Source organism: Pelmatolapia mariae, linkage group LG8 (genome assembly GCF_036321145.2).
Source record: "Pelmatolapia mariae isolate MD_Pm_ZW linkage group LG8, Pm_UMD_F_2, whole genome shotgun sequence".
Classification (NCBI taxonomy): domain Eukaryota; kingdom Metazoa; phylum Chordata; class Actinopteri; order Cichliformes; family Cichlidae; genus Pelmatolapia; species Pelmatolapia mariae.
In genome coordinates this window covers 9,772,923-9,795,074 of record NC_086234.1, presented here as the reverse complement: position 1 = coordinate 9,795,074, position 22,152 = coordinate 9,772,923, and the positions used below count along the sequence as shown (strand labels likewise).

Below are 22,152 nucleotides of genomic sequence, written 5' to 3'. Positions count from 1 at the left end.
ATAAGCCGATGTCTGATTAGTCTGCCTTCTGTCACAGCTCTAACACATACTACTTCAGCCGTACCTTTCGCTGGAAGGGGAATTTCCCAGGTCTGCTTCAGTGCTCGTGCTTTGTTCTCCTTGATATGCGCTGTGGTTTTCCAGAGTAATCAGGTCACATAAACATTAGCAGGAAGTAACAATGTGGGGAAACTTTTTACAGAAGATAACATGGTGCAGATAACGTGGTTTACTGACAGCTCTGCTAGAATGACTGGCTGCTTCATGAGTTACATTAGATAAAGGTGAGATAACTGCTTAAATGAATGAGAACAGAGTATTGAAACCTGTGTTCGGTAGCTGGCGGCATGCTTTAGATTGAGGTCAAGTGAAACAGGGGAACACTGGAATTAAACCCATACAAAAGTTCATTAAAAAAAAAGGTTATACAAGATACAAGGCCGGCTGTGTTTAGGTTATGGCAGTTGTTTGGCAGGACGAGGTTACAGGTGACTGTAGAGGCCACCATGTCCTGCTTTAATGACTGTTGAGGTTGCATCAGGACACGTTAGTGTTTACACTACAGAAGAAATGCGGTCGAACAACGTCAGTAGGTGCTTAGAGTAAACTAATCTGAACCATTCTCACTTCATTTTAAATCAAAATTATTAATTACACATGAACAATAAAACAGCTTCAGTAAAATAATGAACTCAAACAGGAGCAGAAGATTCTTTGCAAACTTTTATTGAGACAAAAACAATAAATTACAAGAAATGTGGATAAATAAATATTTGACTATTTCTGTTTTACCTTCCTTTTCATGGACAGAAGATAAAAAGCAGTAAGAAAACGGGGCAGGGGGGGAAATGTATAGCAACAAACTAAACGCTGCTCAGTCTCGACTGAGTCCTGAACTGAATCTTCGTCAGTTTCAGAAAAGTCCGAATCTCAGATTCTGCTGCTGTGCAGCTTTCACGAGGAGTCGTTTATTTTATCTCAAACCAGAGGAGTGCACTATGAAGCAGACACATTTCAATATAACCCAAACTCCAGTCTGCTACAGCTGTGATTAACTTTACTTATTTCTATTAATAGTATTACTCACTGTTTATTTCCTTTGCCACTTCATCATATGAATTCTTATTTTATGAGGGTCAGGACTGTTGTCCTGCAGCATGAATGTCTTGGGTTTTCTCCAGGTGTGCATGTTAGGTTAACAGGTGTCTGTAGGTGTGACTGTGAGTGTAATTAGAATGGCGATGTGTATTTTTCTATGATGGTGAAGAACAATCACAAGTTTTCTATTTCTGTTATTTTTATTGGCATTATTTTAATATACTTACCAAGGGTCAATGGGTACTGTATTAACAATACTAAATACTAAAAAATATACTAATACTAAAAAAAAAACAAAAACAAAAACAACTCCATTTCCAGCTTGATGGTGGACCACACCACAGGACAGAAGTGATAACTTCTTGCTGGTTTCCAGATCAGATTTACATTTTGGATTTGCAGCTAGGAAAACTGCAGACCTTAATCCGATTGAGAATTAAGATCTGCAGAGACAAGCAGGAGCACACAAACGTATTGTCGGCATCGTTGATTTGAGCGTCTTGAAGCGACTGTTGTTATGATTTGCCGCTATATAAATAAAATTGAATTGAATTGAATTTGATTGAAGTCACTGTAAACACACAGCTTTGTTCAGCAGGTTTTCGTGTACCGCCTTATGTGTTGTTAGTTTGTCACTGGGCTGCTTTTTACTGTCGATTTTAAACCAAAACTCTGAACAACAACAACAAAACAACTTCAGGCTCGCTACCTCGCTAACTCATTAACCTCGCTTCGTAGTTCACTCCTCTGGAGACGTGAACTGACAACATTTGCCGTGCTCTCTCTGTTTTCAGCAGCTGTAGGGACTTGCTGTACTCAAGCAGACCAAACACTGATTGTGCGAAAAGGCTCAGAGGTCATTCAAATGCTTGTCAACAGTCCTTACGGCAGGTTTCAAGATGAGTGGGAGAGCTAACCGGAGAGCACTGTGGCATCGTTACAGTACTGCAGCAGCAGGACTCTAAAAAGGTGACGTTTCAGCAAACAAAAGAGCGGTCTCTGTCTGAATAACTTTATCTGCAGATGGGAAATAAAGTGTCGGCAGGAGGTCAGACCTGTAAAGAAGGGAGCGCTGGTTCTGAAGGCGTGTCTGTTGAAAAGGGGACAAAAGACGAGCCGCTTTAAGAGGTGAATCCTCCGCCAGGTTCAGGTCTGCAGCGGGAATGTCAGGTCCACCTGAAACAGGCCTGCGGTTGTTTTATCCTCAGCAGCTCTACAGCCCCTTCAGGGAGGAGACCTTCTTCTTCCGAGCAGCTAACATCTCGTAGAAGGGGTCTTTGCTGATGGCAGCCCTGCAGAGAGAAGGACAGTAGTTACACTTTTTCTTCATCGTCATCATTAGTTTGACCCTCTGCAGGGAGAGAAAACAAAACTGAAACTCACTTGATGCTTTTGATCCATTCGTCCTTCTCCTCCGCAGTTGGGGCGGAGATTCTGTAGAAAGTATGGTTTCCCTCGACGACGCGGCCGTCTGCCTCCGTCTTGCAGGCCTTGATCACCTGATCTTTGTGGTTGGGGATGAACAGCTCGAAGCAGTTCTGAGAGAGATCATGGTTGAGGCAGGAAGGCGAGTAAACAAGTTACATGTGTGATCGGTTGTTTTCGCTCTGTACTGAACGTGTTCAACGCTGTAATAAAAACTTATATAAACCTTATATAAACTGTTAATCATCAGCAGGTTGAGGGTGCACTGATTCTAGGTGGACGGTCACGTGTTCATTGTTCATTTGCTGGAGTTATCGTTGGGTACGTTGTGTTTTCTTTTTTTTAATGCTTTTTCTGGCTTGCACCTGTGTAGTATATGTACTTTTTTTAAAACCCTATTTTTGGATAAAGTCATCAAATATTTGAAGCCAGTGGAAAAAGTGGCTAAATCTCTGGCTCCTCCAGGTACGACTTTAGGCTTCCTCCAAAATTAAAAATACTTGACGACCACAAGTGCTACCCCACAGCTTGTGAGCAGATGCACGTATGTTACCATTTTGAAACTCCTACGTGACATCGTTCTTGATTTACTGTGTTCACAAGATTTTTATAGAACTTGGCCTCTGACCTTGTGACGTCGAGGTCACTCAGATTGAAGCTCGTCCTAACTTTTTATTAGATGCACGGTATGAATTTCAAAATCCTATGTTGCCTCGTTCTCAAGTTGTCACATTTACAAACTTGGCTGTCCACGCTGAAGATTATAACCTTTAGTTTTTAATTATGCGTCCATAATAATCATGGGAGTAACTAAGGAAAACATGCAAAATAAGGACTAGTATCACAAGAAAATCAAAGTCATCATTACTTTAGAGACATGGTTACACGGTTTATTTTTGCTTTGCTTTTTGAAATCCTTTGTAAGCTGCTTTCAGCAGCTCCCTTATTAACAGAGGGTCGCCACAGCGGTTAGCTCTGCATGTTTGATTTGGCAGATTTATGTGGGATGCTGTTCCTGACGCAAACCCAAAGAGATTTGTGTCCCCTCCTGTTTTTGCCATCTTTTTCTGAACTCTGAGACTTTGATCTCTTCAATCACAGGACAAAAACAAAGAGACCAGCGGTTTACCGGCTTCTTTGAGTCCTCGACTTCTCTGATGCTTAGATTTTCCAGTGGAATAATCCCTCTGGGTTCTTTGTCCTTTTAAACAGCAGAAAGAAAAAAAATTAGTTCAGGCTGTCCACAGTTACATCCAGTAATCATTTATTTTCACAGTGAAACAAGAAGTACTCACAGTGGTGTATTCAAAGTAGTAGAGACAGTTATCAGTGAGAATAAACCAGCGCCGCTTCCAGGTCTTCACTCTTCCACCTGAGGATGGATTAAAGGTGAGGTATGACATCAGTAAACTGAATACTGATGTTTACGGTGACACTCTGAAGCACATTGACGACACAATTCAGCAGGTTAAGTAAAGCCTACTGACTGCAACAGCTGAGGTTAAAACGTGAGTCAGTGGGCAGTTCAAGGAGTCCAGCAGTTAGAGGCAGATGTGAAGCGCTAATACCTTCACATCAGGACATGATAGCGAAAAGCAGAAGGTGAACCGGATGTGAAAACTAATTATCACAGTAAAACTGTGATGGGTAGGTGAATGTACACAGCCAGTGGCAGGACAAAAATGATGGGGTGGTGGGCAGGGGCAGCTCAGAAAGCAAAGCGGTGCATTAAAGCTGGCGAGTGTGAGGATACATACCTCCTGAAGTCAAAACCATGAAACACAAACAGACAAGAAGAGCGTCAACAGGAGAGTAAAACATGTCCAACAGTTCACTCAACTTTGATTAATGTTTCAATAAAAAGATCTCTCGTCGTCTCGTTAAAGCCGCTGTTACACATCTGGTCCACTAGAGGGACGACCTGTTTGTAGAAACTGAACAAATCAGAGTTCACATACCGAGTTTGAGCAGCCACCCTTCTCTGTCGGGGTTGAAGAAGGTGTGTGTGAGGTCATTCCCATCATCCTCTGGGATCTTAAAAGGTTCGTTCTTGATGCTGTCGTACAGGTTCTGCATAGATGGTGACATCATTTAGATCATGCGGGTAGCTACTATTTATCCTTACCTTTATCTTAACTTCTACTTATTTACAACACAAACATTAATCAGCAAATTTCAACTCTGGGGTTATGATTTATCAAAATAAACTTAAGTAAAAACAACAAATACACTCAGAGAATACAACAGAATAATGTGTTGGCTACTTCAGCCAGTTATGAAATAAATAGAAATGGTGTTTACACGGGTGAAACTGTTGCATAATAACTTATTAAAAAAACTCAAACACAGGAACATTTTCAAAGTGTATCATTTATACATTTTAGACATGTTCACTTGAGCCTTTGCCAGGAATTTCAAAAAGCTGAAACCACAAGCTGAACCTCCACTTCTTTAAAAAAGCAGTTTCTTGGTAAATAATTTTTAGTTATTGAGACACCCATTTATGATTAACAGCCTGAGATGTTTTAAAAATAATTGGAATTTAGCTTTTCTGCATTATTTGTTGGAATGTGTTGTAATGAGGGACTTTTACGTTCTGTCTGGACCATTCAGTTTGAATACACTGACATTTTTGAGAAACCGTCTTCTCGTCTCTACCACAGAACAGAAAAATGATGCATCTCTAGCTCATTCCTCGTTTGTGGTTTCTGGTCAGACTTTTGGCTCCATTTGTGGTTGAACGTAAGGTGCTAATATTACACTGATCAGGAATGTAACTTCAATATGACGCTTGGCTTGCAAAACCACAAGGTCACAAACAACAGCTGCAAGTACCTATTATCATATAATGTGTCACAGCTATAATCATAACAATCACAGCTACAGTCATCGGACAGCCGGTGCTTTCCAAGTTTAAATGTCCACCAGAAACTCCACAGCGCATTCATATTTCCACACACATGGACCATCAGATGTGCTGTTCTGTCTGAATTCACAGGGCCTGAACACATGGTGAGTATATCACACAGGGCGCTGTGACCCTCCTGAACTTCACTCACCCTGAGCAGGTCCTCCGGTAGGTCTCCTCCATCATTGATTCCTCTGTTCATCGCTGTGAATTTCTGAACAGAGGGTTTGTCCTTCACGTTGGGGTTGTGTAGACTGGTGTTCAACATGATCACGGCGAACGACAACACGTAACAGGTATCTGCAAACAGACACAGTGTGTGTTTGTATGTTTTCAGAGTCAGGCTGTTAGAAAGACCACAGTGAGTTTAAATGATTAACTGAAAACCACTGAGGTGCTGCTATACCTTTGTGTTGAGTGTTAGTTAAAAAAAATTACATTCCCAGACAACTACAGTCATAGTTGGTTGTATGTATTTGTTCACTATCAGGTCCATCCAGTGCAGACATAGAGAACACAGTGTGCTAATTATCAAATAACACCTTACGTACAAACCGCATGCTATACTTTTCCAAAAACCTGTGTGCTCTGTCCAGTAAGCAGCACACTCTTCACCTATTTGCACATTCCTCATATTACCCATATCAGGAAGCAGAAGGGAAGATCCTCGTGTCTGCAAGTCAAAATATCTTTGAACAAGATGGTGAACTACAAATTTCCGCCAGTGCATCAGTATGAGACTTTGTGTGTGATGTGTAAAAACTGTGTGGTGAGTAGGTGAATGTGGCTGAGTGCTCATTAAGAGTAAGAAAGCAAGAACTCTAGAAGTTCCTGAGCTAAAGAGAAGCGAACATAAGTTAACAACACAACAAAAAACAAACAAACAAACAGGTAAATCTTTATATTAAAGTTAGTTTAATATGCAGGTCCTGGCCTGAAACACAGTTTTTAAAACCCTCTGCAGAATTATTAATGATCTATGAACTCAATGCTTTGCCAACAAGTCACTGAGGTCATCCTAACAACAACCTGCGCTTCTTGCATTCAAACCGAAAGCAACTGGGCTTTCTCCATTATGGCTTTCAGGTTCTGAAATAGTCTGCACGTAAAATTCAACCCTTCAGTTTTAAATTGGTTCTAAAGACCTGTTTACACTTTTCATCAGCCTGAGGCGTTTCATAGTTTTTATTTTTGTTTTTATTTTAATAGTTTCACCTACTGTTTTTTAATTTATGACATTAAAATTATTGTAACTTTTGCTTTGCTTCATATTTTAGTTATGTTTATGTGAGTATTAGATAATACATTTGGATCAACTCCGTCGTTTAAAATGTGCTGAATAAATAAAGGTGACTTGATTAAAATGGAAATGTGCATTAAACTAAATATAAATCATTACTGGTGTGTTTTCCTGCTCAGTGGTAAATTGCAGAGCCCTACATGCAGTGTGTGAATGGAATAAATGCTGTAAAAATGAAAAAAAGATGGAAGAAAAATGGTTTTATTACAACTTCTTTATTTTCACTCTGTAATATGTAAAAATTGTGACCATAAACCGTTTCTTCCTCACGTACCGATGCTCTGAAACACTCCGGGGTTGCAGTGACAGTATCGCCGAGCAAACGCCTCCATCATGCGGTCGATTTTCTGGGCCTCGCCGGGCAGCCTAAAGCTCCACAGAAACTGCCTGAGAGCCTGAACCAGGTTCAAGTCTGTGAACTCGTGCAGCTCCAGGAAGGCGTGCAGGACCTTGATGTTGAATTCATCTCTGCACGACGCACGAAATCCCACACACAAACACACACCCACGTGTGCACGCACACAGGAGGAGTAAACAGAAGAGAAACGGTGTCAGCTCTGTTCAACTCAAGAGAATCAAATTAAAGGATGATCTTGTTGAACTGCTTATGCACCAAAATCTATATCCAGTACACAGCACAGATTTCTCCTGTAACACACAGAAGACGTGGTAATAATGATAATAATAATAATAATAATCTGGGTTTTTTTTTAAACTGGCCTTTTATTACTTATAAGGAATAAACTTTTTAAAGAGGAGTGAAGAGTAAAATGTGAGATGGTCTGAACTCCTGCTATTGTCCATGTAGGCTCAAGACTTTGTCCTTTTGTTTTTTTTGATAGGACATGTCAAAACTGTCTACTGGAAAGGACATCATTAATACTGCTTACCTCTCGCCCAGATAGTCACCGATGGCGGTTTTGTTAAGCCCCTCCCCCTTATACAGAAACTGGGCAATGTCTTCACTGGTGTTTTTCAGCAGCGAACAGTCGATCAAGAAGCGAATGCCCTGAGGAAGAAAATCAAAACACACACCCCAGAATGAACATCACACACTGAATGAAAACAAGCAGTTCAGAGAAGTCTGTAGTTCATTTTAGTAATTTTGTATGGGGGGGTTTTGGTTGTTTTTTTTCTTCTTTCTACCCATTCAAGACCAATAATCCATAAAATATCTCCTTTTAGAAAAACACCTGTTACAGTATCACCTGGTTGTTCATGGCCAAACTTTGGGTAGCGTCAAACTGTGGGTGCGAACAACCAGGAGTAAAAAAAGTACACAGAGTACATGGCTTTAATAAAAACAAACAAACAAACAAAAAATAAAAAAAAAACAGAGTCAGGGCGTCGAATTTAAAGACCAACCACACTAATGGTGTTTCAGGAAAAGGCTGGAGTTAAATTTTAATACATGATGCAAATGCAAAAAACAAGGTTTTGTGTATTTTATATCATTGTCAGCTGAAAGAGGACACTTTTCCTGAACTAAACCAAAACAGACTGATAATCAGTAGCTGAACTCACATGAAAGAAGAAAGCACTGCTGCATAAATGTATTTACCTTCGCAGGATCCATGTTGAACTTTTTTCGGCCCATGGCCATCTGTCTATTCCTTTGCATGTTTTTCCTAAAATAACATTTTTAAAAAAATGAACCATTAGTGTGTAAATCATATTTATTGATCACCAGTGAATTTTAATTTTCAATGCCAGCCCAGCTCTCTGTTACAACAGCCTGGCTTTTATCACCTAGAATGGAAAACATTGGATGGATTTTTTTTTTGTTTTTCTTAGTCAAAGGAAATGTCTGTTAGACCTGCCTGCGTAGCACCGATGTTCTAATAACAAACTCAGTAACAGTCATGCTGCCCATGTTGTGCAGCAAGTTATTTCAGCATATATGCAAGTTCACTTCCCGCCTGGGGGCGTCTGTATTCAGTAAGGGTCGTAGGCTAGAATCCCCATGCTAGGGACCTATGGGATCTTTGATATCGAAAATCTTGGATATTGATGGCGAAACAACTAGTAGTTCAGAGTTCCAACATTCGGAAGAAGGGACTGCTCTCATAGCTAGAGACTGACGAGGTACAACATACATGCTACAGCAAGGGGGAGCCAGGACGACAGGTCAGGGGGGAGATATCATCATCTCTATCTGAGATTGGCCCCAAGTGTGATAGAAATTGAGTGCGAGAGGAACTGACCTGAAAGACAGGATCATGGTGAAGCTTAAAACCCGGATCCTCCATGAGAGTACATGAAGTACTCTCAGATACAAGATCAAGGGAGGTGCCTAAGCCTTGCTCTTGGAAACTGCCAAGCAAAAACTCACAGCCTCGTGGTCTGCGTCTGGCAGTAAAAAAGAACAGAATGAACATTGCAGACATCGAGGACAGCTACAAGTACCTGGGGATCCCAGGCAAATGGGAACCACGAAGAGGCTGCTAGGAAAGTTGCAACTACTTGCAGAAGGTCCTGAGGAGTCAGCTGAACGGTAAGATCAGGTGATGCCCTGCCTGTGATCAGGTACCCTGCGACACTAATCATGGCAGTACAGGAACAAGCTCTGAGCACAAGATCCATGAAGGCTGGGGCCTATCACACCAGGCAAGACCCCAGGTGCAGGCTGCGTAAAGACGCCCCTGAGACAATCCAGCACATAACAGCAGGGTGGAAGATGCTAGCAGGCAGGGCATACATGGAACACCATAACCAAGTAGCTGGCATAGATCCTGTGGGACTTCCAGATACAGACGGACAAAATGGTAGTGGCTAACCAACTAGGCATAGTGGTGGTAGACAAACAGAAGAAGACGGCCGTAGTGATAGATGTAGCGATACTGAATGACAGCAACATCAGGAAGAAGGAACATGAGAAGCTGGAGAAGTATCCAGGGCTCAAAGAAGAGCTGGAGAAGATGTAGAGGGTGAGGGTAATAGTGGTCCCAGTAGTACTTGGAGCACTAGGTGCAGTGGCTCCCAAGATAGGCGAGTGGCTCCGGCAGATCCCAGGAACAATATCCAAGATCTCTGTCCAGAAGAGTGCAGTCCTAGGAACAGCTAAGATACTGCGCAGGAGGCTCAAGCTCCCAGACCTCTGGTAGAGGACCTGACAAGCTTGAAGGATAAAGGATGAGAGGGGAATTATATGATAAATATAGAAAAGAAAGACATTTTCCAAACATAACTGCCAGTGTTGTCTTGTTTCTTTGTGAAATAAAGCCAAACTTTAGGATGTTCTTCCACCATGATTTCTTTATCTTCTAAGTTTCTAGTGGTCCAGACAAATCCTCTTCATGTCATTGTAATGCAATATGCAGCTCTCAATAAACATGTCAAACTATTTTGACAACAGTCGACTGAAACCAGTTTGTGATTCATATCCTCAGTGAATATCTGCCTTGAATGTCAGTCTGAAGACTTTTCATGTCCCACTGGCAACCTTAATTGGGCTTATATTCTGCTAATTATCTGATGGATTAATCAATAATCCCATAAGGCAGTGCTCTAATGGTTGGACAGATTTTTCTGGTCTTTTCTCTGACTAGCAATCCTCCAAAACAAAGGCTGGGTAAGAGTGCTGCTGCCTACGCACAAGCACAGAAATGGTAGTTGAGAGATACTTTACCTCTCTTCAGTCAGGCCCAGGTTTTCAATCTCGCTGGTCACCTCTGCTATCTCATCCTTCAGCCTCTGAGTGCAGACAGAGAGAGGAGGGAAAGAAGTGATGAAACAGAAGGGGGAAGGAGAAGGGATCATTATTTTGATTGTTTTTTTGAGTACAGAAGCTGAAGGGAAACAGCAGCAGACATCTACATGTGCCATTTGTGTGATATCTAACCCTTCAGAGGAGCCCTCTGGAGATGCTTTGATCTTGCTGTCACAATGAATTACACATGGCGGCCTGTTCCACCTACATCTCACTGACCAACATCCATACAAGCACTTCCCATTAAAGAGATGACCCACTAAAACTCCTAAAAATGCAGATATGACTCACACACTCGCAGACAGACTCATTCTTTTTCTCTGCTGGGTTACATGCAACAGCCACCCTTTAAAAGAAACCTCTCTGGGATCTGTAACACCTGTTCCGGGGTCAGAGCCTACAACCCCTCCTGTCCCCTCTTTCCCCCTTTTAACCACTCCCCTCCCCGCTGCTGACCCAGATTTACCAGACTATACCCCCACACCCAATGTCAACATTGGTGGGGAGACAGGAATACACAGGATCAAAGACTTTTGATTGCCAAGGGTCCTGAGAAGAGAAAGAAATAAAGACACAATAATAACAATAAAAGGCTAAGATAATTACAGAAAATGGACAGAAGCAGATGAATCGGTTCTTAGACATATGAGGGTGTGAAAACAAGGCTACATCACCATCAGCTAAGCTAAATAAGAACTGTGTCCTCTGTCTCCATTACTGGAATATTTCATGGCTCATTACCCATCAGGCCCTGAGGGAAAGACAGGGCGGGGCTTAGTGAAGAGAGACGCTAAACGAGTCAACCCTGATAATAAACTCCATCCATCAGTTTACACAGCGCTGTTGCCTGGAGGCTGTGTGTTTGAGTGTTTCTTTGTGTGTGTTGTGGATGCCCACCACACTGACAGCTCTCTGCTATAGATCAGGCTCAAAATATTTTTTTGGCTTACCTTATTAAATCTCAGTTAAAAAAAAAAAAGTGCCTAATGTCACTTTTGTTTGAGTCATCTCTTGCTGCTGATATCATTCAGCAACTACCAGCAGATACATTTCTAATTCTTCTGTGTGCTTGAGCAGGCCTCATCAAAAACCTTAAAGTATCAAATTCTTTCAGCGGATCACTTCCCTCTCAAAAGTAGAATGGGAGGGCTGAGCCCTCAGCAACCAGGTCCCAGATTGGGTTAAGAACAGAGACACACTTGCTACTTTAAGGGTTTGTTTTCAGATTTTGCTTTTTGATAAAGACATGAGATATGCAAAGAGGTTAGGGTTGGATCAGCTGACCCCGAACCATCTTTTGGTTAGGCTGCTGGAGGTGCAGGCTGTAGGGGGGACATCCCATGATGTACTGGGAATTTCTTGACTTCTTTTCACATCCCACGTGTTTATATATTTCAGAACTGTGTATACAGTTTGCGTTTTGTCCTTGTCTCTCATCCCTCAAAGTCTTCATTAAAAACGTATGTTGCTAATTTTTATAAATGAGTAAACAGACAATAAAGCAGGGCATGGTTTCTCAGTCCAATCAAAACTCTATATGTCTGGTTTGAAAAGATGGTGATCGTCAAAATGCTCAGACTTACAAATGGAACTACACAAACCAATAAAGTACATTACATTGCAATGGCTATGTCCATCTTTTATATACAGTCCATTAGGGTTATGGTGATGGATTCTGATGTCGGTGGTCGACGATAGTGACAACTTGCCAATAAAGCTGACCTTTATGTCATTTTCCCAACAACGCACAATAATCTAAACCTTACAAGAGACACAAACTGAAACCAACAAGTTACTCCTGAGTCAAATTCATTGGAGATTAATTTGTTTCAGTTCTAAATGAGTTGCAATGACACTTGCATGTCCAACTTTATGCAAACAAGCATATAAAACTTTATAAAAACACTGTTTTAACAAACAATCTGACATATGGAAATGGACGGTGAGTCCTTGTTGTGTGTTGTGTAATTTTCTGATTGACTTTTATCCTTCAAGTAGGTTGAATTTACATTAAGGTCACAAGGCCAGCTTTATCCTCTATCCCACATAACAAATTTCTCCACATCAAGAGCTGACACAGGCAGTCCTGCTAATTTATTTAAGCTTGTAGAGGGAACTAAAGCAGGGGGTTAATGTGTCTCTCCAGGCTGAGAGAGCCAGAGGACACATGCATATTAGAGGTGCATCCCCCTCAGACAAAGACGATCATCTGTCTTCAGTGTATACAGTAACGCTCTGGTGGTCATACCCGTATACACCCTACCCTCCAAACACACACACACACACACACACACACACACCTCCCCAGACACAGTGGTCTAGACTTGGAGGTGAAAAATCTTCTCAAGGACACACAGAGAGAAAAGAATTAAAGACAAAGACAAAACAACACAAAGCAGGGTTTGTAATTCCTGTGTGTCTCTGCTCTGGAAAAAAAAATGTTTTGAAAAATAAAATGTTCCAGACAACCACAGGGTGCAGAGCAAGGACAAAAACAAAATCCTGTTTCATTGCTGCTCAGTTAAGAAAGCATTTTATCCAGGCAGTAATTAAGACAGAAAACAGAGACAGGATAAAAGAGTAAACATCCACTAGTACTTTCACAGAAGAATGGGAATGTGATAACCCCTATAATTATGAAATGATGTAAAGGGACTAGTGGGGCAGGAACTCAAACACTTTACCAAACTAAGTTTCATCATGATTTTTAAAAGACTGTTAATTAATTCATTGATAGCTGCCAGAGCAATGAATAATGAGAGCTAAAAGAAATACTCTTAATGCAGTGTAACATCACTGATAACTGGTTCACATTACTATTAAAACTTAACAACCAGTTTTCCAAAATACTGTGTTGGGAAAAACACATATATATCCATAATTAAGGAAATTATCATTACATTAAATCTAGATTTCCCAACAGGTAAATGTGGGACAGAGCTTTTACTCTCGTAAACCAGCTCCCAGTTTGGGTTCAGGGGACAGAGCCTCTCTACCTATCTGATAAAGCTATTATAAGGGCTGGATAAATGATACCTACTTTATGCTGCTACAGACCCCGTGTTAATGTGGACCTGGATTATTTACAACTCAGTATTTTTATTCTTTGGATTCTAGTGCGGTAACTTGACAGGGTTTACAGTTCAAAATAATCCTCATTCATTTTATAAATAAATGCTACAGGTCCTTGGTTCATCCTCTGTCCAAAAGCTCTTCTCCATTTAAACCATTTTTCTACCGATTGGCTGCCCCTTGCAAACAGATGGTTTGAACAACAGACTTAAGATCACTAACATCATATAGAACCAAGAGCAAACTCTCCTGGTAGACCATGTCTACCAGGAGAGTAGAGGAGAAACTGTGCCAGGAGAAAATGTGCCAAAGGAGAAACTGTACCAGGAGAAACTGTGCCAAAGAAAAACAAATGTTTGACTTTAGACCATGACATTTAAAGTGGTGCAAAATAGATTTGGTTTTTAACAGACTTCAAGGGATCAGATCTTTAAGGGATCAAAAATGCTGAAAGAAATAAGAGAACTTAATTTCAAACCAACCCTATGTACTTCAAGGGTCAGTAATTCAGTCGGTTTTCATTATGTGAAGGTAAAATTTTGCACGACTTTTTAAAGTTATTAGAGAAAGAAAGCAGCTGATTCGGAGGAGGTCAGGCAGGGACTTTTATCAGATTTGACTGAATTTTAAAGTCACACTACCACCACCTGCCCTACTCATCATGAGAGTTAAGAGTTTCTCGACTCTGATTAAATACAAAGCAAGCTGAAAGATAACTGTCAAGCTATCAGAACACAAAGAGATGACTTTAAAGGTCAGTCAAATTTAAATCTGGGTTAAGTGTTTTTCAGGGGCGGAGGGGGTTCCATGGGCCAATTCCTGAAACCTTTTGATCACATCTTGTATTTCTGGCACCAAAATCGGCCCAACCAGTGGAGGTAGACAGGTGCCAACAAAGGATCTGGTTCTGCTGGAAGATTACTCTTCCAACTTTAATAATAATGATTGAAATATTATGGATGGATGCTTAGTAAATGAAATTGTATTGGGACAAAGAGTGGTTGAGTTTCTGATGCACAAACAAGTGACTTTATTTACATCCATCTGGTCAAGTCGACATACCTATGTGCATCCAGTTCCACAATAAATTAGATTTTTAAGCAAAAATAATTATAAAACAAGACATATTTCAGACTTTCATGCTTTAAACCCCAGATGAGCTCAGCTTGGAAAGGACATCAACTGGCTCGGACAAAGAATGTGAGTGTACTCTTACCTGTATGTCCTGCAGCAGCTCTTGTTTTCTGCGCCGGATGCTCTCCAGCTCCTGACGCTCCTCTGGACTCAGGTCATCAGGCACTGAGGACAGAAGTATATGCAGCACTAAATAAGAGATCAAATACTCTCCCTCAGATAGAGAAGAAATACAAATGTGAAAATCCCCTCTGGAATCAAACTGAAATTAAACAAAAACTACAAGAAAACCATACACACAAATGAAGAACAGAGATCTGAAATTCCCACTGCTCAGGGTCACTATGGCAACACAATCTTTGATCCATCATATACCCACCACCCCACCCCACCACCACCCAAAATTCAGTCCTGAACTAGAGGAAGAAATCAAACCTCTCGGTCTTATATAAACACACAAACACACACACACACACACACAATCATTTTCATATCTTAGTGACGACATCTCAGTGAGGACATCTCAGTGACATAATGCTTTCCCTAGCTGCTGACCCTAACCATCAAGAATGAATGCCTAACTCTAACCTGAAACTTAACCATAACCTAACTTTAACTTTGACACTAAAACCACATTTTGAGCCTCAAAAATGTCTTCAGACTCATGGGACAGGCAATTTGTCCCCATAAGTGACTGTTGAGCCCCAAAAGTATAGTAGCATGCCAATCTTCTGTCCTCACATGTATACACACACGCACTCACTCACGCACACACACACTCTCTTGGTGAGGTTATGTTACTGCAGTGGTTGACAAACTTTTTCTGGCATGTCCCTTTCAGAGGTCAAAAAAGCCCAAGCACCATAGTTGTTACCAGGAAAAGGGAATAAAAAGTGAAATTAAGATCAACATAATAACATTGGTAGCACGTTTTTGTTTTGGTTTGGTTTTTTTTTAAATATATCAAATGTATTTTACTTTGTCCCAAACCATATTCTTCCTCTGGTCCTCCACACAAGTAAAGACAAAAAAATAAAAAACAACAATACTATTTGCTATTTACTACAAAATAATAAGAGACTATAGTGTGAATAATTTATCCACATGAGCTCAGTACTTAAATCTCAGCATGCATTTAAATTACAAAAACTGCACCAACACTCACGGCTCCTGGATAATTAATCTTAATAACTTTGATGATTCTTGCTTTTAAGGAAGGCCTTGGTGAACTTTAGAGAAAACTCTGCACTGACAGGTATAACAGCAAATTAAAACGGGAAAAAACCCCAAAACAAAACGAAAACCAAGTGTGGATTAATAATGTAATTATGAAAACACAACTATACTTATACAACTTACACAACTAGAGGAAATAATTTTAATGTTGGTCTGGTTTGGTTAATTCTGTGATCACACCTTTCCCAAGGAGCCTTTATGACACTGTGATGAGTCTGTATGATGGATGTGTACTTCCTAAATTTTATAATCTGACACATACAATCCATATCATAATAATAAAAACTGAAACTAATAGAAGACAAAATAAAATAAAACAATAGATCTATCAGATCAGATTTCATGTACTATCATGAACTTTATAACATGAGCTGAAGGTTTTGTTACTGAAACAGGATGTTTGTTTTTGGTCTATAAAGAAAAGAAAAAAAAAAACAGTCAGACCTCACATAGAAACCTCAAAGAAAACATCTGATGACTAACAGTTGGCACATTAGACTTGATATATTAGTGTACCTATCAAAGTTGAATGGTGTTCCTCCTTATGAGAAACACCCCAACCGTACATGAACGAATGTGTACGCTGATAGAAGGGAGGTTCATATACCCACAGACACCCAATATATCTGCAGAACAACGATAACACAGGAACAGACGAGAACTGCTGATACACGTACTTGTGGTTTTTCTTAAGAAAGCTTGAGTGGGAAGAAAAGGAAAGAAAAAAAATGTAAAAACAACACATCGGGTTGGCTCAGGACAGGATTTTGTAGGTTCGCTATGATTATAATGTTATCTTTTTTTGACAGAAATCTCAATTTCCTGTTAATTTTGAGCATTGTTTAAACAAAAACTTCCACTTTGATTGAACAAATGAATCCCCAGATAAGAAACCTGGTTGAAAATATATGAACATTTTCATGATTTTCCTCTGGGACTCAGGCTCAGGGACCACAGCACCATTGCGCTGATGTGGAATATTTCTTGTTTCACACATACATATTTTCACACAGCTCACCTCTGCATTGTCAACAGTGAATCTTCCTCTTGTCTGTGCTTCACAATAAAACTTCTGCTCTACTTATTTTCTACTGTATGAAATGCTCTAACCTAAGAAAAAGTGGAAGAAAGGTCACAATTGACGTTGAATAACAAGCAGCCAGAGAGGACAAATCACGCTGTGCTGCTGCTGTCTGTCGGCCTCATTAGAGAAGTCCTGCTGAGAGATTCAAGTCAACTCTTCACTTCACTTTGCCATTGTGACCATGTTACTGAGTGTCAACCTCTGCAGAAACATTTATCGAATGTTTAACACATAAGGTACTCTAGGCTCGTGTTAGTATGTTTTACAATATAACTAAAATACAAATTGTTAATCAGGGAGTTTTTACAACTTCTTGGAGTCTAAACGTTTTCACAGCCTTTTAGAGGCTTTTGGGATGCCCACCACTTTAAAGACTGGCGTGTGAAGGTTAGCTTTGAAAACCAAACTTGCTTTTTCTTATTTTCTGATCGGTGGTAAGGTTGGCTTGAACAGGAAAGGAAGCTAGCTCCCTGCAAAGGTGTACAAGAAACTGATCAAAGAACAAAAAAAAAGAAACAGACAGTGGCTGCACTTAACAGCTTCCCTTGTTTTTAATTGCTTGGGCTCCCTTAACTCTGAGGGCTTCTCTATTACAACTTCTGTCCTTTAAACGACAGGACCGAAACAGGCAACAAAATCCAGAAGTAGCCCAGAGACTACTTGTTCCACATATTTTTCACACTGTCCCCTGGTGACAGCACACAGCTACAACATGTAGCTGTTTTATATAGGCTGTGTGTAGGACATCATGACATAACATCAGACACACAGTTTTGACTCAAAGCATAGACACCCGACCCATCTTGTATTCAACCCTTCTATTTGTGAGGGGCAGCCAATCTGCAGAGAGATGGCTTAAAGAAAGGGGGGACTAAAAAAAGCTTGTTTCACAGACCTCAGAAGATCTACACAAAAGTCTGGCATTAGTGGGCATGTCAAGCAAAAATATCACTTAATTTAAGCTGGGAATTATTATTTGTAGATCGTCCCCAACCACAAACTGCTCTCAAATGACTGCAAATAGTTGAGACATACTCATTGCATCACGAGTTTTACGTGGCTTTGTGATGGCTGTACTGGAGTAATGTTTACTTTGGGTTTCTTCGCTTCTTTTACAGTATCATTCAACTTCACAGTGGCACACGTAGTTTACTGGTCTCAAACCTGCTAGTCAGTAGCACACTGTATTATTTTTTAGCGGTTGATAAACAGCTTGTAGGTGCACTGCCTCTTTCAGGTGGTAGATGCACATTACTAACAGACACTGGTAAATTAAGGGAAAATATTTTTTTCGCTTAACATCTTAATGAGTAAAGCTTAACAACTTTATACAAGATGTAATCTAGCTGAGGACAAAGCTTACAGATCATTTCTATATTATCAGTTAATACCAGACTGGACTATGAAATGTAAGTAAATTCCCACCAAAAGTTCTCATAGAAAACAAAAGTATGACAATCTAAGCAAACTTGCAATTACAGTACGTTTTTGTTAAACCATTTAAAAGACTTGGGAACAGTGACTTATAAACAGTGATGAACTGGCTAGTCACGCACACCCCTGACCCACAAAAGGAGGTTTAAGTAGGCTGCAGCAGCTCTTATTATAAACCTGAGGGCATAAACAACAAACTATGTGAGTATCGAGTCAGTGAAACTGGCATTCACACTGACTTCCCCTCTATGCTAAGAGAGGAAATAAAACAAACGATTTATGACAGCTTGTGAAAGAAATTATCGTCCTTTTCTCAAACTGGCACACACACACACACACACACACACACACACACACACACACACACACACACACACACACACACACACACAAATACCAAGACACCTCATCTCACTCTGCAAACCAGCTGCTCTGCATAGTCTCAAGGGCACTGAGTATGTATTAGTGTCTCTGCTAGGACCAGCTGCTTGGCACATCCAACCATCAAACCTAGGCCTAAAGTTTGCTCTATAACCTGCTTCCACTGTCTGCAACACATCACATCCTCCTGAAGCAGAGAGACCAAAAAACCGCATCAGTCAAGCTACAGTTAGCATCTGTTCTGGTTTCCGTTCTCAAAAAGTTTCACAAGAGGACATGCACTCATTCAGGATAACTGAACACCTACACATTTGCGTCATAATTCTAATACTCATACCCGAGAAAACTTCTGTCTGCCGAGAGACGCCACCGGCAGCAAGAATGGTCCCAGTACAACCAGCTCAGCCCAGTTTATAGCTCTGAAGTCCACACAGCTTTAGGTTTATCATCACTTCCAGTAAAAGAAAAAGCATGTTTCTTTTAAATAAACCAGCTTTGACCAAACTTTCCAATCCCTAACCCAAATCCTGTGGTCCTCCAGTCTAACCTCTGTAGTCCTTATAACCTCATTCCAGCAAAGGAGGGAGGGCAGCAAATGAGGATAAGGACAAATGTGTGTTTAAGAGGGGGAAAAACCCTTGAACTCTCATCTCTCTCCCCTCCTCCTCCCTCTGTCCATCTTGACTCCTCCCTTGCTCATTTACTCCATCAATGAACAGACTCCCCCACGTGGAGACTGTGGACCAAGAGGACATTTTTAAAAAAGGATGGGGGGTACAGCTTCATATGAGAAGGACATTTTTTGCCTTCCAGCCCAATGAAGCAGTTTTAGCCAGTTAAAAACAATCAAGCAAGCAATTCAAACTCTCTTTCAAAGACTGTATTAAGTTTATTTGCTGTTTATTTAGTGTCTTTGACCTCCAGCAAGCAGTTTTCCTTTCATCCACAGCCACTGAATTGGCTGACTGAGCTGCAACATTTTTGCTTTAACTTACACAAAAGTGATGAATGAGTGATTCCCATACAGAGGCAAATTAAAATCCCTAAAATATTCCTTAAAAAAAGGGAAAAGGAAACCGAGTCTGTTTTGAGGTTGCAGGTTGCTGGATGGTGGGGCTCATAACAGCTTGACAAGCAGGAAGACTAGACAAAATCTAATCACAACTAACCACGGCTCCACTGCTTAAAGAAAATAAGAGAAAATGTCAAAAGGTACCACTGCAAAAGGAACCTGGACAGCATAATCTGTTGGGAGATGTTAGCTAATGTTACAAAGGCACCTTCGAAACAAAGACCCCTCCTGAAATAAACCCCAGAGAGAAAGACTTCTTGTTTCACTCTGTCAAAAATGTCTAAAAAAGTGTGGGAGGCAAAGAGGATGACAGAATCTATAAATATACTGTGTTTTAATGGTTAACACGGAAATGCATAGATCTTTGTTAAGTGATGCAACTCAGGCTCCATGCAGTTAATACCACGTGTAGCCATGAACCGAAGGCCTGTTCAGAGCTGGAAATAACCCTTGTGCGTCTCCAAAACAAAGCCATACCAAAATATATGGTAAAGCAATGAGAAGGCTGACTCACTTCTGGGGATGAAAAATGCAGCCAATATCAAAAACAACAGTTTATTCTTCTTTCTCTGCTCATCACATGTGTTTGCAACCAGAAAGTACCATGACCCAGGACCTAAGGCAAAGCAGTTTGGTTACGACAAGAAAAATATCTGTACTTTGAGCTCTCAGCGTCTCGTAATGCTCACAAGGCAGTAATTGTCTGTTTCAGTGTTCACAAGCCCATAATTGTCCATTTCAAGGATAACTGGCTCAACAGTAAGGATATAATCCTCCCTGGTTGCATTTGTACAGCCTTAAGGCTAAGTCCAATAAGCAATGAGGCTAAAACGGATAAAATGAGAAAAGAACATGAGGGGGAACACGATGTGCCCCGGAGAAGAAATACTTAAATTACAGAGAAATAAAGTGCGGGCATTATAAAATGTCATCTGCAGTGCACAGAAAGTGGAAGAAACACACTATTAAAATGATGCTCCAAAGTAAGGTGAAATAAAGCTTTTAATGCAGTTCATATTACAGGAAGTTCATTTTGATAGCTTTCCCTTGCTCTTATGAACATTAAGCCATCTATTTTTCAGAATAAGGTGGGGCACCATCCTGTATGAGATTCTGTATGTATCCTGTATGTCATTTTCACAGGAAACAGCAGCGGTGCTGCGAAGACGCTGACTTATAATCCAAATTCATAACTATACGTGTGTGTGTGTGTTCACAGCCTCCTGTGTTGTTGACAACTCTTTGCTGTTTTGAGTGCAGTTCATTCACTTCCGAACCAATAAATGGTTGCATTGATTGTATTTATAGACTCATCTGGTGCTGCACAATAAGTACAGCCCCCCCAGGAGGTCTGGCACCGACCCAGATTAATAATAATAGATCTCTTGTGCCAGTTAATAAAGACTGCCAAAGAGCATTAATAAGTCAGACACATGAGGACTTGTTGCTTTCGCTCTGAGTACAGGATATTAAATGCCAAAACACATACTAAAAAAGTACCTGCTACTGGAGCGAGCTCGCCTCGCTTACCTATCCGTAACTATGCACAAAGTTATGCTAGTGCGCTAGCTATCCGTGTTAGCCTCTAGGTTAACGCTGTTTAACTAAACCGCGTCAGGTAACTTACCAACTTCGTCTTCCATTTCCAGAACCATGTTCCTACTGTTGGTCAGCGCTGTCCCCAGGAAACCACGCTAAATGTGACACTTTTTAAATAACTTTAAAGCCCAAATGAGTGGCTATAGTGTGTCTAGTTTTTCAGTCAGTTACCGTTAGACTGGCAGTTGATGACAACTGACTGCGAAGAGACAGCCGGTGTCTGGCAGGATGATGGGGGCGTGGCTTACGCGGCAACAGCCAATCAAAGACCTATCTATGTGTCTATCTGTCTGTCTGTCTTCAGAAATTAAAAATAAAAATAGGTATGGGTTATGGTATTCATATCCTTTATCCTTCATATCATTTACTTTCTGGTGCTCACTTACGCAGAAGGGGTCGCCAAGGGAGTTTTTACACCGGATGTCTTTTCTTACGCAAACTCAAAGGATCTGTGTCTCCTCCCGGGATCACTTTGTGGAGCTGTTGGTTATCAGGTAAATGTATAAACCACCACACTATACTACACTGTGAAAATATAAATTCACAAGCAGACAATTTCTTTATTTCATTTAGGTATACAACTATAGAGGCCTCAACTATAGTATACAGTGTATAGAATAGGATATATGTTTGTGTGTGTACTGCATAGTATTAAATGCATATATACATAGTATATATGCATATGCATATACTATATGCA

At 40.5% G+C, this 22,152-nt stretch overlaps 1 protein-coding gene across 2 annotated transcripts; it reads right to left on the bottom strand.

Annotated features, from left to right (window-relative positions):
* Positions 1 to 710: 710 nt before the first annotated feature.
* Positions 711 to 21,658, bottom strand: cyth1b (cytohesin 1b). 2 transcript variants are annotated; one of them, XM_063482732.1, is made up of 12 exons: positions 21,481 to 21,658; positions 14,729 to 14,811; positions 10,360 to 10,424; positions 8,293 to 8,359; positions 7,622 to 7,740; positions 7,006 to 7,199; positions 5,583 to 5,731; positions 4,482 to 4,593; positions 3,819 to 3,895; positions 3,653 to 3,724; positions 2,482 to 2,636; positions 711 to 2,390 (listed from the first exon to the last, which is right to left on the bottom strand). In XM_063482732.1, the coding sequence occupies exons 1-12, from the start codon at positions 21,506 to 21,508 to the stop codon at positions 2,312 to 2,314; spliced, it is 1,200 nt and encodes a 399-aa protein (XP_063338802.1). In that variant the 5' UTR covers positions 21,509 to 21,658; the 3' UTR covers positions 711 to 2,311. The 2 variants fall into 2 exon arrangements, with proteins under 2 accessions (XP_063338802.1, XP_063338803.1); XM_063482733.1 differs by lacking the exon at positions 21,481 to 21,658 and adding an exon at positions 19,119 to 19,365 and having other exon boundaries at positions 3,819 to 3,897; positions 4,481 to 4,593.
* Positions 21,659 to 22,152: the final 494 nt, after the last annotated feature.

Excerpts from the sequence above, each read along its gene's own strand:
- cyth1b (XM_063482732.1), bottom strand. The coding sequence starts at position 21,508 with ATGGTTCTGGAAATGGAAGACGAAGTTG. Across the intron at positions 4,594-5,582 it reads TACCGGAGGACCTGCTCAGG|AACCTGTACGACAGCATCAA; the intron begins GTGAGTGAAGTT and ends CCATCTATGCAG. Across the intron at positions 3,896-4,481 it reads AGGGTGGCTGCTCAAACTCG|GTGGAAGAGTGAAGACCTGG; the intron begins GTATGTGAACTC and ends ATCCATCCTCAG.